The 24,956-nt window shown below is 29.8% G+C and overlaps 1 protein-coding gene across 1 annotated transcript; it reads left to right on the top strand.

Moving 5' to 3' along the window:
- Positions 1 to 12,087: 12,087 nt before the first annotated feature.
- LOC9324248 (protein NRT1/ PTR FAMILY 4.3) lies at positions 12,088 to 16,567 on the top strand. The gene is made up of 5 exons (XM_002888139.2): positions 12,088 to 12,476; positions 12,712 to 12,929; positions 13,288 to 13,725; positions 15,062 to 15,189; positions 15,584 to 16,567. Exons 1-5 carry the CDS (start codon positions 12,317 to 12,319, stop codon positions 16,416 to 16,418), a joined length of 1,779 nt encoding a protein of 592 aa, XP_002888185.1. The 5' UTR covers positions 12,088 to 12,316; the 3' UTR covers positions 16,419 to 16,567.
- The last annotated feature ends 8,389 nt before the right edge of the window (positions 16,568 to 24,956 follow it).

The following is a 24,956-nucleotide window of genomic DNA, read 5'->3' as shown; positions in this document are numbered from 1 at the left end:
GGTATAATTTGATGCATTTAATGTCAAAGAAACGCATTTCTTATAGAATAGGTATGACATGAATACATGATTCCCCTTGACACTATATTACTTCATCATTCTTATTAAAAGTGTCCTTTTAAATTTATTTCACACATTAAAAAAAAGCAGTTACCATTTATGTAATAAACTTTTTTAATACGGATTAAGGCATTAAACGAGATTTTTTTTTTTTTTTTTTTTTGTCATCCGAAATTAATTAGAGCTCAAAAGAGCCATTCATGTGGAATGTTGTTTACAAATGTGATATGAAGCGATTTTGTACGAATTTTTCGTGCCAGATGATCCGCTTTTACATTAGCATTGCGAGAAATTAAAGATAAAGAGAATGATGAGAATTTTTCCTTGTCGCTCTGAAATTCCTCCAAGTACACTGAAAACGCCGGCCATTCGGTTGGAGAAGACACCATCTTAACCAGATCAGAACAGTCTGTAAGGAACTCTACCTCTTGATTATCTGCGCCTATCATACACTTCATCGCCCAGAGAAGGGCCTCGAACTCGGTATGTAATGGAGATAAACTTCGACGGAGATTTGCAGCTCCCATGGTTGGCGGTTCTCCGTATGATGATGTACAAAACCATCATGTACCAGAAAACTTTGTGTACGAGATTCTGTTAAATAAATTTGTGTACCCAAAATACAAACGATTTTTTTTTTTGAACACCGTAAATACAAACGATATTTATGCAACAAAATAAATTCATAAACCTTCACGTCGTAGAAACAGAGAGAACAACTTTTAAAATAAATTAATTGTATTCTTCAGTATATATACACTATATATATATATATATATAACAGTATATTGAATAAAAAAACATGTAATTAAAAACTAATTTTGTGTCAATAATTCTCACGCATAGACTACTATGTTTAAACTCATGTAGTAACGTAATGTAACGCAATGAGTTTGCCATACACTCGTGGTTAAAGATTAGTCTTGAGAAGTCTACTTTATACATGGCTGGAGTTTCCGAGATTCAAAAGGAAGAGATCCTCCAACAATTTTCTTTTGAATATGTTACATTACCGGTGAGATATTTGGGACTTCCGCTGTTAACAAGAAGGATGATATTTTCGGATTATCTACCACTTTTGGAAAAGATCATATCACAAATTAATTCTTGGACGGTCAGGGCTCTCTTCTTCGCCGAGAGACTTCAGCTGCTAAGGTCGGTGATTTTCAGCCTCACAAATTTTTAGATAGCAGTTTTCTGGTTGCCTAAAACGTGCATTCATTAGATAGATAAAATATGTTATGCGCTTTTATATATGGTCGAGACGTTCGAAGAACTCTCGGAAAGTGAAAGTTGCATGATCCGATGTTTGTACCCCAAAAAGGGAAGGTGGCCGTCTAGGACTGCAATCAATCTCAAGACGCAAACAAAGTGAGTGTTTTGAAGTTGATTTGGCGTATACTATTAGCATAGGAATCACTGTGGGTGAAATGGGTGAAAATATCTAATACGAAGTGGTTTCTTTTGGGCAGTGAAAGATACTAAGACTTGTTGTTCTTGAATCTAAAAAAAGCTTTTGTATATCGAGAAATAGCAAAGAAGTTCCATCGAGTTGAGGTTAGAAATGGAGAAGCTTCATTTTTTGGTTTGACAAGTGGAGTAATATAGACTGTCTCTATGAGAAACTTGGAGCGAGAGGTTGTATTGATTTGGGAATCTTGGTAATTACTACAGTAGGAGAGGTGATGGACATGAATCGCAGAAGAATGCACGAGGCAGTTTTATTGAACCATGTCGAAGAGGCAATAAGAAAACAAAGACTCACACGGAATGCTAATGAGCCCGATGTTGATTTATGGAAAGGGAGATATGATCATTACCAAAAAGAGTTTAACTCAAAAGAGATGTGGTTGCAGATACGCACCTATAAGCCATTGATGGAGGAAAACAAAGGAATCTGGTTTGCCTACTCGACTTTGAAGTACTGTCTCATTACATTGCTAGTTGCAAAAAAACAAAGTAGCAACGTGAGACAAGAAAATCTAATGGAATAGACAAGAAAATTCAAGCTGCATTCTCTGCCAACACCATGTCGATACAAGGAATTATTTTTTCTTCATGTGTCCTTATTCTCTAAAGGTGTGGAAGAAACTCGCAACATTGATACTCTCATACTCGTCCCTAATTTCACAGCAAACTCGAAGGACATTCTCAAGCTGAACAACGACAATAGTATTGGCAAGACAAATTAAAGTGTTTCATATATATTAAGTTAAGGTACATTTTTCAAAACGAGCGCAATCCATTCCCTTTGAAGAAAAGGGAATAACATATGACATGACGATGAACCATCTCCAAGTGAGAGGCTATTAAAAATGATTGATAAAAACATTCCAAACCGCCAAAGCACAATTCAGAGTGGAGGAGATTTGAAGTACGCATAAGGCATTCAAGATTGGTTGAATCAAGACAAAATGAAAGATAACTCTGTTTTTTAGTCTTTAAAAAATAGTATGCATTAAATTGTAAACACATTAAAAATATATATATACTTTATCACTATATTCTTAAAAATTAAAATAAAACAAACTCAAGGCAAACTTTTAAAGTATATGTTCTGGTTGTATACAAGAACAAAAACTGATTTTGTTCAAAAATAATCTAATTATATAACTTAGGAGGCGTAAGTTATGCAAATTATCAACTCAATTTTTGTCTGCAAATCCATCATTTACATCTGTTATGGTAGACAAGACATGTCATAGAAATGCTTCATTTTCTATATTCAGAAGTAATTGGAATCTCATCAGATGTTTTTTCTTTTTCCTTTTTTTTCCCTAAGAGAGAGCATTTATATAGAAAGACTAACTTAACAACGAGGTCGCATCATTATAATTGCTTTTGAAGAATTTATGTCCAAAGTTACGAGCGATTTTTAGCCATTCAAGGGGGAGAAAATATCGGCTTTATAGCCCAACATGGATTTGTAACATCCTCCATTTTCAGAAAATATCCAATATATCATAAAAGAGTTAAATTAATCAGATTACTTTTTGTATGGAGTTTGGTAAAAGCATTATATAGTTCTAGTGGTAACGTCTGCACTGTTTGATCCACCTGTTTCTTCATTATAATACAACTAGATTCTGACCCGCACCTACGTGCGGGTTTCATATTTTAAAAACATTTCTTACAAATTTTATTCAATATAGATAATTTTGTTATTTTATGATATATATTTTAGTGTATTAGATCTAGATCCACACGTACCTGCAGAAATTTTTTTTTAGAAATTGTTATATAGATTTTCAAAATTAAAAATATTTTGTTGTGTTAGTGAACTTCGTAATAATAGAAATATTATAAAGTTAGAGTAATGAATGAAATTCAGTTGCGTTAGTGCATGCATAGTTATATTTTAAGATTCGGACCTACACGTACGTGCGAAATTATATTTAAGATAAGATTAAGATATTATTTAGTTGCAAAAGTAAAGTGATGTTACGTTTTTATTTTCTAAACTAATCAAAACATTTCTAACAGTTTGATTATATATGTTAAATAGGATATTAATATTGATTCGGTTTTAGTTTGGGTTATTTCATGTATATTAGCGTAACTATTTTGGAATAAGAAACCTATCTCGTCATGTATCTGTCATAAATTCTTCGTCCCATAATCCTTCTTGTATACATGAAATAAAAATATTACGGTCCTGTATCTGTCATAAGTAGAATATGTGTAACTGAAAACGTACGTATAGGATTATATGTGTAAACAAATTTATTTTATATAGTGCTCATAACACGAACTCATACCATTTGACTAATATATCTCTGCTGGATAACCATCCAAAATTGTTGCTAGATCGAACGTGCCGATCCAACAAAAGATATGTCTAAATCGAAACATGTAAGACTTCAATATTTAAGACGAAGATGTAGGCTCCTAAGAAATTTAATGTACATATTTTCTTAGATTGACTTAGGTTGTCCAAGATCAAGTGAGAGTTTAAGACTGATCGAGATTAAAAATATAGAACTGGAATAAGAATTCAATTATAATAAGTCGTAAATATTTGTAAAAATTCTAGTTTGAGAAACATAATTTTATTTTCTGTACATAATCTTCATTTCTAAAAAAAAATTGTTTTAGAAACTTAGTTACTTCTATCTATAAGTGGATATATCTTGTAACTTTATTATTATGATAATCAATAATAGTATTTGCTGAACAATTTAATGTTCTTAATTTTATCAATTTATCATGAACATATGAACATTTACGATATACGTCATGATCCAAGATCATTAGGCTGATGATGTAATCGCACATTGTTTCAAACTATCGTCTAACCTTGACTCATATACCACTTGTTACTTATCAATCATGATGTTAATTGACCTCCAATTCTCTGGAAATCTTATTGATCCATAGGATTCACTTTTCTCTCACAATCGATAACTCAGAAAAAAAAATTCATACACGACTTTTTGATTGTACGTACCCGTTATAAGACTTATACAATAGTATGTAGAAAAACTTAAGTGATTAGTTAAATTTATATAATTTGTGATGCACATTTCAGGGCCGAACACATGTTAGAAAATTTTGGATAGCGATATATACTTGGACTGATATTTTAATATGCAACCTATTTTTCAGATACAAAATATATATTTCTATATATATATATATATATATATATATATATACATATCTTAATATCCAACCTCATACCTTATCAGAATACAACTTTTTAATAATAATATTTATTTGAATTTCAGTATTACTTGTTTTTTATATGAAGGCATGAAAAATAATTTTGTATTAAAAATATGAATTTTTTTTTATTAATGATAAAAATGAAACTAAGTTATATATATATATATATAATACCACTTTAAACAAAACTATAATTATATATATATATATATATATATATATATATATATTGAGTCGTATAGGTGTATATCATGATATATATTGGGATGGATTAGGAAGACTAACAAATTCCAAGTTCTTTTTCCATCCCTATTTTTTATTTCTGCCACAGTTACATCACAAAGTCTTTAATCATTTTTGTTTTGCCATTATGCATGTAATTAGTAACATAGTTGATATTTTTGAAAAATAGTACAAGATTTATTTTTCAATAACATGCACTATGAGGGTTTGAAAATTGTATTGTTTCATAAACGATGGTACTATACGACACATAAATTTTGAGAAAAACCAATTAGTATTGTATGTTCGTTTCTTCAATATGCTTAAGTTTTTATTTTTGATTACCATAAAATATTATTTTAAAAATTAGAAAACTATTCCAAAAATAAATATTAAATAATAAAATAGTATTGTTAAATTGATCATCAATCAATCTCTAAAGATATGTTTATGGATTTTTGATTTGAAGACATGAAACAAATATCCTCAATCTGCCGTACTCACCATTCCTTTATTGTTTTTACGCCAAATCAATGACTATCAACATATAACTCCGTCACAAAAGTAACTAATACAAATATAATCTACAAGTTAGGTGGATAACTCCGTCACTAAAGTAACATATTCCATAGTGTAAAACATGAGAAAAAGAATCGTTCGAATCAAGATGAATAGATGATTAGTTGATATATAATGTTGTAATAAATTTGTAAATAGCAAATAAGCATTTGGACGTACTTGTGTAGAATCTACTGACCAAATATAGGGTAAGAGACATGTAATTGTTTGAAAATCGGCGTCAGACCCAAATATTTTACGAATTTTCCATACTAAATGTTTATGCTCACATGCATGTAAAAACTACTTTTCAGTAGATCATCTATACTAACATACATATGGATTAACACTAAAGTTTCTATAGATCGAAATTATAGCAGTTTTTTAAACCTACATAATTTTGAACGTGACTTATATACAACAATTATATATTTATAAAAAAAAAAATAGTTGACAGGAAAGTAAAAATTTATCAAAAGATGGACCCAAGGAGAATGTAAATTTGATCCACTATAGATTAAAGAAAATTTTGTGGCCACTTTAATATGCGGCTGCCAATGCCCTTGCTTTCTTTTCATTGTACTATGTTCTTCTTCTTTTATATTATACGTATTATATAAATACAAATTTTCATTATATTATAGTTATTTCAGATGCATTGCACTTGGAACTTAGACACCGTTTTTCTAGTTTCAAGCCGACTAACCATACTGTGATTGCCGCGTGTACAATAGATCCAACAATGCATTTGTTTTTTAAAAAGAGCTTATATGAGATTTGACAAATCTAGCAGAAATTATTAGATTTGGGGTCCATATTTCTTCTTAAATCTAAAACCAGTTGTTACAATAATTCATATGAATGTGTAAAATTACCTTTCTCTGAAATCGGTATTTAGACTCATATATAGTTTGATCCATGTTCTCATCAATATTATATTTGAGTTGAATAATTTACCTACCGAATAGAAATACATATTTTGGTTTTTGCTTCTGGAAAAAATACACAAAAAATGTAAAAGAAAATGCAGATCAAATAAACTAGAAATTTATTCAATACGGATATCACTTCATGTTAGCCTATCAACCCACGTCCTACATTAGAAGAGTAGAAAACTAATTGTTTAATAAAACGATTAATTGGTATCAAAGCCTATGTTCAAGAAATGGGTCTAGGAAAGTAGTGTGGAATGCATGTTTGCTGTACAAGGAACTTTCAATATGACCTTGCAATTAAGGGGTGTCGGAGTATGGGTACCAGGTTTAGTTGGAGGAGAGGCTATTGGTTTATTGTCTTTTGTTTGGAAGGGAGTTTGAGGAGAAGCGGCTAAACCCGTACAGATTTGTTGTTGGATTCCTTTCCAAAAGACCCCTACTAATCGAAGTTAGACTTGATTTATATATTACATAGTTTTTTTCTAACTTCCAATGTAAGACATAAGTAGATATCCCAACAATGCTGCTCCTCAACCTTTATTGTATGTGTCAACATTGGTATATAATGCAATTAAGGGGTGTCGGTGTATGGGTACCAAGTTTTCTGCTATTGATTCGTAGTAAGTAAATGTCTAGATCTTGGCTAGGTACAATAACCCATTTACGAAGGATGTATAAAAAAATGGTTTCGGTTGGATCTCTTTTTACCTCTGGCTAATATAAACACAAAAATGTTTTGTAAGCGTTAATGTATTATATTCATACATCTATACGATACTTAACGCTTACAAAACATTTTCCGCAAGAAATTATAGAGCTATGAATTGTTACCATGAGACTAATAATTAACTTACTTGTTTATTCGGGTATTTATTTGTTTTGTCAATAAAATCTATGAGGTTTTTACTCAGCTTTTTGCGGGGAGTTGAACTTTCGTGTTCAGACATCCTGTAGAAATGGCAATGCCACTAATTCTAACGGGTGTTGGCCGTTTATTAGGTTTTTATGTCACAAAATTTATTTATGCGAAATTAACGCATGTTATTTTAGATATTGTATATAGAAAATCTTGAAATGCATATTTAATTTGCACATTTTTCTCTTTTTTTTGATGCGTGTACTTCAACGACTAACACAATCTCCTATATGTAACAACATAATAACCCGTGAGTCTCTTGTTTTTTTTTTGGTAGGAATAACCCGTGAGTCTCTAACAAAATGAAAAATTAAACATAAAACTATATGTTTAGGTTTTTGCCCCAAAAAAAAAACAACTATATGCGAATTATAGAAATAATTGAGACAATTGGTAACTAATACCAAAACAGTTTCAAAGTCTGGAATCAGAACCCAAATAATTAACACACGTCTTGATTCGTATATTAAAATAGGACGAAGATTTTACGCTGCATTTGACTTTGTTTTTAAGGATAATGGAACCATAATGTAATGTTACAAACTAAGCAAAAACTTGTTTAAAGAAAATGGAACCATAATGTAATGTTTAGAAAGAAAAAAAACAACATGATATATTGATATGATGTCTTGTGCGTTTTAATTAAATTCATACCGACAACCTTTTTGACTTGCTTCCCCTGTCTTTGTTTCTACCCACACAGAGATCAAAACACCACATTGCTATTAGCATTAAAACAAAAGAACATTAAAAAACACCTAACGAATATTCCTTAAATCTAATCATTTCTATTCAAATAAGTGCAACACACTCCAACACCTAACCTGCCGATTCCTTCATACGATATACCTTTTGTACTTAGATTAGATTAATTAATAGTTGGAATAATTCCATTTGACAGTAAACCACTCTGATACAATAGGCTTTTTAGATAATAGACTTTATTGAATTACCGACAAGTGGAAAATTTTGTATATGCGTTGTGAATTTTACGATCCCTAGTCTTGTCTTTTGCTTGTCATAATGAAATAGCTACCATATGAATTAGTTATGAATTTTGTACACATAAAATTCATAACTAATTCATTATGGTAGCTATTTTATCAATTTATTTAATTAGTAAAATCAATATTAAAATATCTTAAATTGATTTGCAGAACTTTGCTACTGAAGTCTGTAGACTGTACGTAGTTTTTTGCATATATTTTAATCCTACTCTTGAAAAGGATCAAATAAAAATATAAAAGACAAATGATTTAAAGTAGTTCATTTTTAGTATGAGAATTATGTCCACTTTTCGTTTGCTAATTCTTCAATTAACTATACAACCTGATAGTCTGATCCTATCACGATCATCCGTTGATCCCAAAGCATGCAATCAAATACTTTAACAAAAAAAAAAAAGCATGCAATCAAATAACTCGGTCATGCAACCGGCTATCCAATCCACCATATGCACACATCACCCAAATCAATGCATATTTTTATCAAAGTCGTTTCACTCTTTTTTACCCAATCTATACATTCTTTTTCACCCAAGATAGTGTGCGTTTTTACCAAGTCAACAGCCATTTTTCGTCCTCACATTAGCCAAATCTAACATATCCAAAGAATCTAAACCGCTTTGTTGTTTCCCAACCAAGATTCCTCTGACGAATCTCGGGTTTAATTCTCTTTTGGTACGAAGAAGCATGCTTTAAATCGGAATGGACTAAAGGCTAGTTCCGGGTACCGAAAAAAATTACGGGCCAAAAGTCTGAAACTCCCGTGATTTATCTATATATAATAAAAAATTTCTGAAGTACCATCTTCGATCTTTTTCTCCGACTTTTCTATGTAAGAAAATGTTTCTCTCTCTCATTTTTTGCTAAAAAGCTCATTTTCTGGGTTGTGACAAAATTAGAATTTTTTTTTATTGAAATACGAATGATCCAGTTTTTAAAAAGAAATATAAATAGTATGTATCATCTTACATATTTCATATAAAATCTCGAAATACATTTAAATCACAAATTTTCTAACCTCTTATATCACAATTTTTAATTAAATAGTTAGGTAAATTTTTCTGTCATCAATTTTCTTGGATTTTTTTTTAATAGTTATAAAGATAATGAGATTTTACCTTCCAAAATTACCAACCACGTACTGCCGTCAAGCACCCAAGAAACTTTCATTAGTCCTACACTATGACAAATCGTCGGTAAGCACGTCACAATTTTTAAAGTCATAACTAAGCTTTTTGGCAAATACATTTCCACAAAAACTGCTTTTTATCGTCATTTTCCAAAAGCATATATTTGTCCATACATATATATCTATGATTCTATATCAAATGCATACGAACATATATCATCTGATTAGTAGACTGAGCTTGAAAGAGGATAATATTTGTAAAGATAGTCGTGTAGAATGTGGAACTTGAGGAAAATCCAAAGTGGCAACTGGCAACCCATAAATGTTAAAATATTGCTAAGAAAATGGAATCGACGACCAGGTTTCAGTGAATGAACAAAAGAGGAAAAAACGAAAGTGAAAGATAAAACTAAAATTAAATGAGAAAAAGGAAAAGGAAAAGTATTTTAAACCCAAAAAATAAGATTATGTAGCTTGATTAGTTTAACCCATTAATTATAATATTCCTAAATTAGTGCAATTTTTTTTTCTGTCACCTCATAATTTTTAAGGTTAGTTCGCTATATTTATTTGTTGATGCAAATGTCTTAAGGTAAATTTTTGGAAATTTGATTGTCATGTACACGAAATAGACGTCGTCACATAGTTATACATGCAAATTTTGAAAATATTTGGTTATTTATATAAAATATTGCCATCAAATACGGACAATCCAAAATAAATATAAATCATGTTGCAAACACCATAACCATTTTATTCCGGTGTTTCAATTGCCGAAATCCGGCGTTGACCAAAAATCCAGATTTTGACAGCTACAGAGTATGATGGTTATGATGTTTGCAACATGGCTTATGTTTGTTTGGGGATATACGCATGTGAATTGTGATGTCAATACTTCGTATAACTAACAAGATTTTTATAAAATCTACATGTATAACTATGTGATAACATCTCTTTCGTATGGCTGATAATCATTTTTTCTAAATTTTTAATAAGACATTTTTTTTGTCACATCTTGACTAAATAGTCGTTACATATCGTACAATCATATTAGAAAATATTAATATATAACATGTTATTTGATCAAACAACATTACCAAAAAATTTGTTATCTCTTTCTTCGAACAACATATTATTTTTCTAAATCAATCTCATAAATTTTTTTTTGATAAAACAAAATATATATATATTTTTTTTAATATTTAATGTGTGGTTGACAAAAAAAAAAATCAATCTCATAAATTAAAAGAGCATATCATTTAAGATAATAATATACGATTTTTTTACAACTCTCGTTTGTCATGCAACGTACCTAATTAAATGTATTTTTGTATAGAAATAAAAGATCGTACTTATTTACATATATAATGTAATAAAATCATGAAAATTTAGTATACATCTCTAACTTAAATTCTATATAAATTTATTTCATCTTTTTTGGAGCATGAAGTTAAAAAGAAGACAAAGAAATTCCATGTTCAAATATTTTCAAATCTAACAATAGATGATGCCGAAAATCTACCCGAAGACGAACGCTGCAATTTTTGTATGGTCAATGTTTATAAACATATATGGACCAAACATATATATCATATATAAAATTTTGCATTTAATTACTATATTTACACATGAACATAATTTTATTGATACACCAAATAGCAGTTTTAATTGTTTTCGTGGACGTCGTTATCTTCATGTTTTCATATAGTCGAATAGATTGAGAAAAACATGAGGTATAAAATAGTAACTCCAAAATTCCAAGGAAGATATTTTCGAGTATGTAGCCAAAAAAATATTTTCTAGTTATTATATACAGAAAATGAAAAAAAATATAAAAAAAAAATAATAACACGAGTTTAGAGTAAACCCAGCAAATCTAAAATGGCAGAGACCTGCAATTTAAATTTAAACCGGTCAATCATCAGAGACCTGCAATTTAAAAACACTAATTATCTAATTAACTAGTATGATTGGGAGCTTTACTGTTATTCTTAGCTAGAAAATTTAAGATTAATAATTTTGTTACGGAAGATTTAAGATATTTATCATACAAGAAAGTTTTTAACAATGTGTATCATGTATCAGACCTAAATAAAGTATGAGGAGACAGTGAAAGAGAAACAGAGTATGATAGCACAACCCAAAAGCATTAATACAAATATAATTAACACAATCCTTATCAACAAATACACTACGACCCTTAAATATTCCACTAAACTACAACCAAATACTTTAAACATGCACGATAGTGAGCTGTATCTTGGAAATTCATAAAAATGACATAAACTTTTGACTCATACATATACGTTGAAAAAGTATATGAAAGTAGAATGACCAACAAGTAAACATCACGAAGCATAAAATCTAAAATATCTATTGTATACATACTTATATACTTTATTACATTCCAAAATTCAATTGATCTATCATAATTAGGCATCAAATTAAAAAATGGAATATTTGTGGTGGGATAGAGATCCACATCTTTTGTAGAAAGTGCGTGTGGGGCTTAACTTAGAAAAAAAAGGAGGAATAGTGAGAGGAGGAGACACACGGCGTTTTCGTTTCTGCCTAGAATCTACACTTAGTGTTACGTAAGGCCAAAGAGTCAACGACTTTGGCTCCCTCTCTTCATCTCTTCTCTATTATAAATTGAAGGGCCAATAACCCAACTCTATTTGCCCTCAAAGATAGTAAAGACAAGCCAAATAATAATCAATCTTTCTTCTATCTTCTTTCTCTCAATATCTCTCTCTCTCTCTCTCTGGCACAACTAAAGTAGAGATATAGAGAGAGAAACTTTGGATTTTTTGTGGGTTTGTGAGAGATGGCAGAGATAAACAAACAAAGCAACAAATGGGAACAAGAAGTGGTTAGTAATGAAATGAATAATTGGGAATTGGCTGAAGAAGAAAGTGTTGACTGGAGAGGGAGACCTTCCAACCCTAACAAGCATGGTGGAATGAGAGCTGCTCTCTTTGTTATTGGTACTCTCTCTTTTATATATATATAATCTTACAAAAGTTTCTTAAGTGTTAAAGACTTGTTTATAGCCTTAGATGGATCATCTTGTTTTTGTGTCTTTGTCCATAAGAACTCGACCTTATCCAAACTTTGGTCCCACTAACTATAATTCTATATTCCATGGACCTTGGTATATGTTTGATTTCTCGATTATATTATTTCTTATTGATTTGTGGTTTTTGATTCTATTTCTTTTAGGACTACAAGCCTTTGAGATAATGGGGATAGCAGCAGTAGGGAACAACCTTATAACTTATGTAATAAACGAAATGCATTTCCCCTTGTCTAAAGCGGCCAATATTGTTACCAACTTTGTCGGTACCATCTTTATCTTCGCCCTCCTCGGCGGCTACCTCTCGGATGCCTTTTTAGGCAGCTTCTGGACCATCATCATCTTCGGCTTCGTCGAGCTTTCTGTATGTTCATCATCTCTTTCCAGTTTTTGACATATCTGTATATACAATTCTCTAAGTTTCTTGGCTTCCAATTTAAAACGAAAATATATATAAAACACTTTCGATATGAGATTTCTAACAAAATCTGTTTTTTATATATAATTTGCATACACGTAATTAATTTACGTGGAGTATGTCCAGGCAACATGCCTTTTGTGTGTGATCTCATTATGATTTAATTAACTATTTACAAAAATACCTTCGCTACAAACACTCCACTGAAACATCACCAATTAATGTTTTAGATCATTGTTTCACATTCCGAAACTTTCTATAAGTTTTTATGTCCTTTAACTCGGATTGCCACGTGTATTCCCAGGGTTTCATACTATTATCAGTACAAGCACATTTACCCCAACTAAAGCCACCAAAGTGTAACCCATTGATAGACCAAGCATGTGAAGAAGCCAAAGGTTTCAAGGCAATGATCTTCTTCATGGCACTCTACTTGGTGGCGTTAGGAAGTGGCTGCGTGAAACCAAACATGATAGCTCACGGTGCGGACCAGTTCTCTCAGTCGCATCCTAAACAATCTAAAAGACTCTCATCTTACTTCAATGCCGCCTATTTCGCATTCTCAATGGGCGAGCTTATCGCTCTAACTCTCCTTGTTTGGGTTCAAACTCATTCGGGAATGGACGTTGGGTTCGGAGTCTCTGCTGCAGCAATGACTATGGGCCTCATTAGCTTAGTCTCCGGTACTATGTATTTTCGTAACAAACGTCCACGTCGAAGCATCTTCACTCCCATTGCCCAAGTAAGTTTATGTTGTCTTTTAACAATTCTTACACGAAAAAAAAAAGAAAAAAAGAAAAAGAAAACAAAAGAACATAGTGATGATATAATTAACTTGAACTTTTTTCATCCAGAAGATTCCATTAAATTTAAACTTTAAGAAATAGAGATATTGATTCAACATAGAATTCAATACCTCAATTAAATAAGCCACATAAATTCTTAAAAGCGCGCGTTATCAAAATAATGATATTTATGATAGTTCCATCGGTAGTAAGATGAACCTAGAATATATTGTTTTTAAAAAGTATGTTTTACACATAGAAGACTTATTGATAATGGCTTTATTTATAGATAATCCGTAGCTATGTTTACTACACTATACATACTTTAATATTTACTTTACAAAATCATTCTCTTGGGTTTTTATTTTACCTACCATAATAGTTGACTTCTAAGATAGATCTGTGTCAAAAAGCAATATATATATATATATATATATATATATATATATATATATATATTAAAATAAACGAAAATCTGGTGAGACGTATTTTTTCCAAATTTGTCTGCATGCGTGTATGTATACGTAAGTCCATATCTAAATGGACCCGTGCATATTTTATATGGACAATTTAAGACCAACCACACATATAAACTATAGAGTTGACTTCTGTCTCTACCAGATAACAATTATAACCAAACATTTAAATAAGTTGATTATGCATGATTTTATACTATTGCAAAGGAATTACAACACTTTATATATAGTCATAAAAGTAAGAACACTTTACATATTTTGCGCTAATGTTGACCCCCATATCGTTGACAAATCCCGATTATGCTTTGTTCAAAACTTACGGTTTATGATAACTTTATAAGTTACTAGCTAACCGATCATCATCTAAACATTATATATATATTATTTATATATTTCAAAACACATATTTTCCTCTACCTTGTTTTCTAAACTTAAACTGTGAGAAATTTACTTATATATGTATGCAAATAAATTTGATATACTTCTTATAGAAATAAAATTTCACATGTGTACAAATCGATATATGCAAAGGAAAATTCGACCCACTTGGCTTTATTTAGAGAAATAATATTAACACACGATATTCAAAGTGAGGAATCGTGGTCACGTGTGTGGACAAGACAATGCTAAACAGTTTGGGCCATGACTCATATGAAAAGAGAAACTGATGTTTAACATTATAATTGTGCGCTTTGAAAAAACAAAATGATATCCACTTCTATGATAGTCATTAATATATTATAATACATATACATATTCACAAAATAATATATCTATATATACACAATAATAATACGTAATGGTCTCTGTATTTCAGGTTGTTGTGGCTGCCATATTAAAAAGAAAGCTTGTGTCTCCCTCTGACCCAAGAATGCTTCATGGAGACCACCATGTCGCAAACGACGTCGTACCCTCCTCCACTTTACCATACACTCCTCGTTTCAGGTCTTAGTCATACATTGAACTCATTATCTCACTTTTTCTATCATTCATGTTTCACTTTTTGGTCGTTCTTGATTTGATCATTTATAGATAGTTATATCTATTTTCTTAGAAGACCGAACAAAAACTTCTAAAGAAAGATTCCAAACATTGGTTGTTTTTCCGTTCACGTGTAATGTCTCCTTTTTGTTTTTTTTTAATAAAACCAAAACTTTAAAAGGTTTAATCAAAATTCATTTCTAAATCGTAAAGGCGTAAGTTAAAGGAAATATTAAGATTTTTTTTAAAGTTACAATATAGTTTTTATAAAAACAAATGTCGCATGTAATCACAAATTCTCATGAAATCCGTGAAGAATATAATCATATCTAAGGATTATATTTGAACGTTTGGGCAGGTTCTTGGACAAGGCATGCATCAAAATCCAAGACACAAACACCAAGGAGAGTCCATGGAGGCTATGCACAGTAACACAAGTAGAGCAAGTAAAAACCCTAATCTCACTTGTCCCAATCTTCGCAAGCACCATCGTCTTCAACACAATCTTGGCTCAGCTCCAAACGTTTTCGGTCCAACAAGGAAGTTCCATGAACAATCGTCTCTCAAATTCTTTCCACATTCCTCCGGCTTCACTCCAGGCCATCCCTTACATGATGCTCATATTCCTCGTCCCTCTCTACGACTCTTTCTTAGTCCCTTTTGCACGTAAGCTCACAGGACATAACTCAGGTATTCCTCCATTGACTCGGATAGGAATCGGACTCTTCCTCTCCACTTTCTCCATGGTTTCAGCTGCCATGCTCGAGAAGAAACGTAGAGACTCTTCAGTTCTTGACGGTAGAATCTTGAGTATCTTCTGGATCACGCCACAGTTCTTGATCTTTGGGGTCTCCGAGATGTTTACAGCTGTTGGATTAATCGAGTTCTTTTACAAGCAATCTGCAAAGGGCATGGAATCATTCTTGATGGCATTGACATATTGTTCCTACTCCTTTGGGTTTTACTTCAGCTCGGTGCTCGTTTCGGTCGTAAACAAGATCACTTCGACGTCGGTCGACTCTAAAGGGTGGCTCGGAGAGAACGATCTGAATAAGGACAGGCTCGATCTGTTTTATTGGCTTTTAGCGGTTCTTAGTCTCTTGAACTTTCTTAGCTATCTCTTTTGGTCTCGTTGGAACATTAAGTCTTCGAGAAGCAACAACACTAACGTGGTGGGAGATATGAACATTTAGCTTAATGCATATAAAATGTACAATAAATATTATATCACCTATTAACATGCATGCATCTCCAGCATATAATTAATATAAATAAATTGTTGTATTAATCCTTTGATTTCATAGTCTCAGTTCTTGTACTCTTTTTTAAAAATTTGATAAAATATATATGACCGTAACTGTTAATTTCGATAAAAGCTTTATTACATATTAAAATATATCAATAGAAAACTAAACAAAAAGGGAAACAAAAATAATAATTTTAACATCCACTAGCACCATGATTACTTAAAATTAGTCGAACTAATAATATGAAACCAAAGATAAGAAATAAATATAAATAAAGTATGGATTTACACTTGTACTCTTATCACTAAAATATAATAGATTTGGCCCTAAAGGTTTGTCACTGAGTTAAACAAGCTTTTTTTTTTTTTGCCAAACTGTAAATATCATATTAATGAAAGGAGTTTTACAATGTATAAAAATAGAGTATCATATTATTATTTCTGATAAAATTGTGTGTTATTCATAAAATATGGAATTCTATTCTATACTTAATTATTTATGTACTAGAATTAAATATGTTTTCTATAGAATTACTTTTCCCTATTATATATTTTCATGGAATTTCATTGAAACCTATTAACAAATTTATCTTAATATATTTTGTCTACAAGAAATCCTATAAAATGTTATACCATTTTTTATGTTTGATTTTTGGCCTTTGTGGAATCTTATATATAGCTTTAAAAAAAAAAAATCAAAGTATTCATTAAAGATATTTTAGGTTTGTTTCCTTATTTATGCTTTGTCGTTGTTAGTTGAGTTGTAGAGCAAGAGTTATCATTACCGAACCGATTTTTTATATTAAAATTCGATGCAAATTTTTTTTTGATGTAACTCTCGTATTTTGATAAATCACTATAAATCATGTGTGTCTTTTAAAGATCAAATTTAGGATATAAATCCTAACATTTATATTAGAGTGACATGTTTGTGTTGTAGTTCAGAAAATGATAGAATACGAAGAATAGACATACGGTATTGAAATGTTTGACGGTATGTATATCATATTTTTGGAAGATGAAAATAAGAGATTACATAAAATTCTATAGAATTCTAAAAGACATCGATTTAGAGATTAAATCGTGAAAATAAGCTAAACTTCATACGAAATAAAAATAAAAATAAAAATGGATGAAATCAAAGGAGTCGGAAAGTAATGATGCAAAATCGAAAAGAAATTGCCAAGAACCGATGAAGATGATCATCGAAGAAATCAAAGAGTATTACACATATATATTTTTTTTTATGGAAAATCTGTTTTTGTTTTTTCACATCTAAGCTTTGCATACAAGTGTAAAATCGAAGTATCTTCTAACTAACCGAAGTATTGAAATAATGATAATTAAATCTGATACTAATCAACTAATCAAACTAATTAGTATCAAATTAACCAGATAAAATAACTCGAATGTTCTATACTGAAATTTACGGAATCATTGTCACAGTACACAAACAGGAAACACAACACCAACATTTTCTTTCCCACAAAAGTTATCTATGTAAATTAGAAAAGAGGAACACGATGAAAAGTGATGGATTTGTTATTTTGCTCAATGATGTTCTCAATTTGGACACAATCTAATGGTAAGAAACATGTCTGGAACATGTTGGGTGTTAAAGATTGGCTCGTCCTTCCTTTATCCACTATGTATTAATAGTTTCTTTATATTCAACTTTACTTTACTCATTAATGGTTAAAATATTGCATCAATTTGTCTCCCATTTTTATGGCATTAGTACATTCTCCCACTTAACACAGTTACTTCAACTCTAGAGTTATTACATGGAGTGGGTTTCATAATTTGTGATGCTTTTGTATTATTTTCCTGCCGCTCTTGAGTTTCTGAAATGCGATTTTTATTATTTGTATCTACAGATATATTTACTGTTAAACCATATTCTTAATAGTGGATACCTCATCTGAAATTATGTCAGTAAAAATATATAATGACTTGCGGATCTTCTGAAGTTATGATTAATTACTTTTACTTGATGGATTACTTTTTTGGCACTTTCAAACAAAACGTACAATGAAATGCAAGAAAGAAGATCTTTTAATAATTTCAAATCGACTTGATATATATATATCGCCATATGGCCATATATATAAACACAAATTGATGTTAGAAATCGTTCGTCTAATTTAAATCCGTATATTGCATGTTGTTAACAAACAAAACAAATCATCGATGTAAGAAATCAAGACGAGCTACCATGTAATATCAGATTAGTGTGTCAATCGTTTGAAATATAGAGAAAAATGCTTTAAAAACCAAATTAATTTTAATTTGGAAGTTTAATACCTAATATTTTTGGATTGGAATAAAAAAATCTCATCTAATTATTTGTGGTCATAAAATACCTCATATATAAATTACTGGTCGAATTGAACCCACAACTTATTTTAGTACACTTAATCTTGTTAGTTATTTTTGCTGTTAATTTAGCAACATGCATGCAATAGTCTATAGATTTTAATATATGGTTTGATTATAGAAAATGTATTGTATTATTATGATTCTTTCAATCTATTACTAATATTATTTTCGTAACTTGTGCTTTCATAATTTTGTGATCAATTGAGGATCATATGAATCCCGATTGTTATGTATTTACGTCTAGTGTGTTAATGTTGACTTTGTATGTAAATTTTCCACTATATGTTTTGTGTACTACTTTTTATATATTATCTGTTTTTAGTCACTTTGATTAATGTTATAACCGACGTTACACCAAATCGTAATATTATCTGCCTAGCAGCATCACATGCCTTTGAAATTTTGAGTGAAAAATATGGTAGGCTGTTAAAGAGTTTTAAATAGATCTGTATTGGGCCTCAGGATTGGGCTTAATAAATACTAATGTATGTATAGTTATTGTTTTGAAAAGCTTGAAAACAATGTGAACGATGGCTCGGCAAATATCCAATTCCAATTAGAGCCCAACGTTTTAAAAACAAAACCGGACCGGGGCCGAACCAGATTAATAATGTTTGGACTATAACGCAACTTGTGTAGAAACTAGAAATGTTCTCATGTTTTCTTTACTTCATGACTTTTGTGTTCAACTCCAGACATTATAGTTTCACAACACAAATCATCACATCGCATAAGCATAAAAAAAATTGCTTTATCTTCTTTTTTTCTTCTCTTGAACAAGTGGTTGAAAACAGTATGTACATAATAGGAACACAAATTATTGAATGTACTTATAAAAAATACAAAAATTTGATATTCACATACACAAATATTTTATAATATAAACTATAAGATAATAGGTCATACACTTTATATTATGATAAACTGATAATATATATATATATATTTAAATAATATGTCAGCATAAATAAATAACATGATACATGAATAGAACATGCCACAAACCTCAATTTGATAATTTAGCCATCCACATTAAGAAAATAATATAATACCAAAAATCATGTTTTCATAATAGTTAAATGAAGTGTAATAAGATTTTATGCCAATTCATTGCCATCATCTTCTTTCTTTTTTTCTTTTGTGTGAAACTAGTCATTGCCATATTATTAAATACAAGATGACAATGTGTAGTTGCAAAAACAGACTAGTTTACCTCAGGATCGGCATAGTTCAAATCAAGAACAAACTTAAGAAGAACATAACATTCAAATATATATACTCAATCACACCCAAAATCGGGGCTTTGACAACATGCCTATATAAAGTAATAAGGATCAACCACCCCCAAGATCGCAGCTTTAACAGCATGTCTCTTCGCAATCGTACCGTTGGAACTAGATGTAGTATTTATGTTATTGATATATATGTTTTGCGATTTAGCAACATGTTTCTTCGCAATCTTACCGTTGGAACTAGATGTAGCATTTATGTTATTGGTAGATATGTTTTTTTACTTTATGTAACTTGCTAGTTTAATGAAAGTTTTATATGTTTGAATTAAATTTTCAAAACTAAAAAAATTAGTTTTTGCTTACAAAAAAAAAAAAATCAGAATAAAAAGATTGGTTGGAGACAAAGGAGACATGTCCATGCTTACCGAGAAGAAAACACGTAAAGCTCGTGATGGTACTGTCAAAGACAAAACAGCTCAATTATTAAGCATACATTAATTATTACTGGTAGCCTAAATCTCTACTTTTGTTACTAGTTAATTAAAAATCATTTTATTAATCCAAGTGGTATGAATCTTTTGTAGCGCGTGAATCTCAATTGAGTGCCCACCCAAGGGGGACAAGCAGTGAAGCTGTAAGAAACTCTAGTGGGTTTGCATTATTTTACATTTAAACAACACATGCCATTTTTGCTTTTTTTATTTATTTTATAAATATAACTTTGGGTAATTGCATTATATCAACAGAATTAATGTGGTATTATTGTAGTGTAATTTGACTAAAGTTACATTTTTTTCAAATTTAATGAGTAACAAATAAAAATCTATTTACTGAATTCTACTATCGCCACCGCCAGTTTGAGTAGATTCTGCAATTTGAAAGATCACATTAAAAGATGAAAAAATTAGTTGTGATGTGGTGTTTTACTTCAAGAGAATATGAGTATAGTTCAAGATTGATTATTTATTTTATTTTTCATTTCTTAAACTTTCTATACTGTATTTTGCCCAAATTCGAAGATTGCTAGTGGCGTTGATGAAAAATAAAACTGGTGTGGTGATCTTTTGTGTTTTATAAACAAAAAAAATTATTGATGCTAAAATCGACACTAACATCGCATGACATAAATAAGCATTTACACACAATGTAAGTCATTTTCAAATTTAAATAAACAATGTTCATTTTAAAATATAAAGTTTTGTTAATCCGTTATTAAGATTTCTGTAGTGCTAAGTAAAATTTAAAAATAATTAATTATTTTGTTAAGAGTGATGTACCGACGAATAACAATAATTCAATCATATGTTAAGAATTATATATATGTTGACCTATATATTATTTTTTCTTTCATTTCATACAAAATATTATTTTGAAGATTTTCACTCTGAGTTAAGAAACTTTAACTGAAAGTCTAAAATTAGTGCAAGCCAAGAATATTTGAAACCACCAAAAATAGAATTTGTTTAAGTTTGATATTATTAAATATAATTTGGACACTATTATTATTTTTAAACAAATATAGCTAACATCACAATTTTCATTCGTCCTTCGTCTCAAGCATCGGAACTGGGATGAACAACAAAATCGTAATCGCTTTGTCTAATTCCATTAGCAATTCCGCTTTTGTTGAGTGAATGGACTGAAAATGTTTCACTGATTTATGCTTCTCTGTTTTTGCATTATTTGTAATGGGACCATTTGTATAAGTTTACGATCGTTCAATTGTAAATCTAACTAGGAACAGAGTAAACTTCAATTGTGTTTTATATATATATATATATATATATATATATATATATATATATATATAAAGATAAGAAAAGTGGTCACTAGGGACATAGTAAACTTCAATTATACAGTAAAACCTCTATAAATTAATACTCTATAAATTAATAACCTCTCTAAATTAATTAATTCTTCCGGTCCCGAGTTGGGACCAGTGTAAAATATGACATAAATCGATAAATTAATAAGATAATAATTTTTTTGAAAATCTCATATAAACATATGGTCCCATCGATATCATAAATTAATAATTGTATAAACTTATCAATATATATATATATATATATGATATAAATTTATATATGTCATATTTGAATTACTATGATATATATTTAAAATATTCTATGTAAAAAATTTAATAAAATATGACTCTATTATTCGAAAAAAGTTTGTGTTGTTTTTTTAAACTTAATAATTACTTATCTATTTGTAATTAGTTTTTAAAAGATATTACTTATAAGAAAACCTTATTTTTAGATAGAAATGTTTTTAAGAAATTACAAAAATAGTAAAATCTCTCTATAAATTAATAATTATTAATTTATTGATAAATTAATACCTCTCTAAATTAATAAAATTTGCTACTCCCAACATTATTAATTTATAGAGGTTTTAGTGTGTATATATATATATATATATATATATATTTATATATAATTTTAATTTATGTCCTTAATTTATATTATCATTTTGTAAGGGCTAAGCTCATTGTGTTTGTACCCACCTAAGATCCTAAAAATGTCAATAAATATGAAAATATTTTGATAAAAAAAATCAATCAATTTCACATAAAAGAAAATAAAATTTTTGAGAAAGATAATTTTATGTCGGGTACCAGTATTTTAATTAATAGTGAAAAACGTTCCATTCCAAAGAATTTCTTCTTTTATATCTTCATCTTCATTGTCTTTTTCATCTCATTTTCTCTTTCTCTTTATTGTTTTTTCTTTTCTTCTATGCCTTTCCATGGCGATGATTTTAAGTTTGCTATACGATATCTTTTTCCTTGTGCTCATATCAATTATGCTATTTTAGCTTTGATTCTTTATTTTTTTCAAGTGAAAATTTATCTTTGCACCAACAATTCCTTGATTTTAAAAAATAGAGGAGAATTTACAAAAACAGATTCAAAACTTATAATTCCAGATTAAAGAAAATCTAGTCGATGTTCAAGAGTTGGAATCTGAAGATCTAATTGAAGTGAATTCCATGATTATCAATAATAGACCGCTAAACCCCAATACTCATGAAGTTGCAAAAAAACATTGGTTGTTATGCCTTGAATATGAAAGAAGCGGTGGTAGTTATAAAATCGAGAAGATTCACGTCAAAGGATGATGAGTCCTCTTATACATACATAGTGATCAGAATTTGAATCATTAAAGATAATATAGATCTTAGGAACCTACCCAAACTTGCCCCTTTCCTCTTAGCAAAAGGACTATCTTTTTTAAGAAAGAGGATCATATTAAGGGTGAAAATCCACTTAGGAAAATAATTAGCCAAGAAGTGATGACTGATGTTTCTGCCAAAAAGAAAACAAAATCTCAAATCTCAAAGCCAGTTTCATATCTCTTTAAGAAGAGAGAAGAAACTTAAGAATTCCAAAAATAAACATGCGTGGAAAAAATTGAGATATCATACTTCAAAGTGTTCTCATCTATTAAAAATTCTAGAATAACATATTATTTCATCTTCGATGAAGTATTTTATTTGTCATTTCTTCTAACTAGGCTAGCAGCAAATCATTATGCCCAATTTAAAGCTCACTCAGGTACTTTGACTGATCGATCTCCATCTCGATTCGATTAGATTAGTAGTTTACCTTAAACCACCAAACATTTTATACATTTATTGAGTTGAAACTACCAAAGATAAAGAAAGCCATGACATTTCAACATATCAAAATAATGCATGGAAATACCCAGTTCAATGTTCCTTAGCATGACGAAAATCAAAAGAAAATATTTGGAAGAATTGAGTGGTATCGCTTTGTGCCGCTTTCTTAGCTCAAGGATTTTGGATTCTAGCTACATCAACTTCGTTATCAGTTTAATGCTTGATAACTTTGCCTAGATGTATTTCAGTTTTTTTTTGTTGTTGTGAGGGCTAGCATGATTGTCACATGTTGTATTCAAATCTGTTTCCGTATTTGCATATTTTTTAATGTGCAAACATTTTCAAATTCGAGCGATATAATATTTTTGTAAATCTAAAATATAGGTGAAAAGAAAAAAAATTGTGAAGAAAATTAGATACTTATTCTAAATATTAGTTAAGACTTTTCTGTTCAAAAATTGAATAGTAAAAAAATTTATTAGCATTTTAAGCTATTGTTAGACCGATGTTTTATGACCAATATAATTGATAAAGTTATGTTTTTATAATGTGATGTTGATGATGAGTATTAAGTAAACTAAAATAGTAAAAATGTGATTCATAATGCACAAATTCAATTTTATAAATTTTTACAAATAAAAAGAATATGTATTTTCACTTCAATTCTTGAGAAAAATTTATGTATTAAGAGTATTCTACCTTTCTAATTTACTACTATAGCATATGACAATGTTGATTTTGTCACTCATATGAATTTTGTTAAATATATAATCTAATTTGAAATACAAAAATCATGATTCATGAGGCACGTTTCAATTCACATAATGGGAAATATAGAAAAAAAAATAGCTTTTTATTTGAGCTGTACTATAATTTTTAAAAAGAAAAAAAAATTGTTTCACAAAGATTACTGTAGAACCTTTATTTTATTTCCTATTAACTAGTGTTAATTTAATGAAACAACTAATGAATATTAATCACGAATATATTTGTAGTAGTACAAGAAATTCTTAAAATGTATGCAAAGTCTAAAACATACAATTTATGTAATAGTTTACTAATCTTTAAATAATTACACTTCCTAAGAGTCAGAGGTTTTTTCACTAAATTAACAGCTAAAACCCCAAAAAAATCCGTTAATCATGGCTAGTTTCAGTGAAGTTTCCTCAAAGAAATGCTGTTTTTTTCAAAGTAAAGAGACTAAAGAGAGCAAAGTCATTGCTTGTGGTTAGAAACGAAAACCCAAAGAG

Source organism: Arabidopsis lyrata, assembly GCF_000004255.2.
Source record: "Arabidopsis lyrata subsp. lyrata unplaced genomic scaffold ARALYscaffold_2, whole genome shotgun sequence".
Taxonomy (NCBI): Eukaryota; Viridiplantae; Streptophyta; class Magnoliopsida; order Brassicales; family Brassicaceae; genus Arabidopsis; species Arabidopsis lyrata.
Note: the sequence above shows the minus strand (reverse complement) of the source record. Positions and strands in the feature narration are given on the sequence as shown.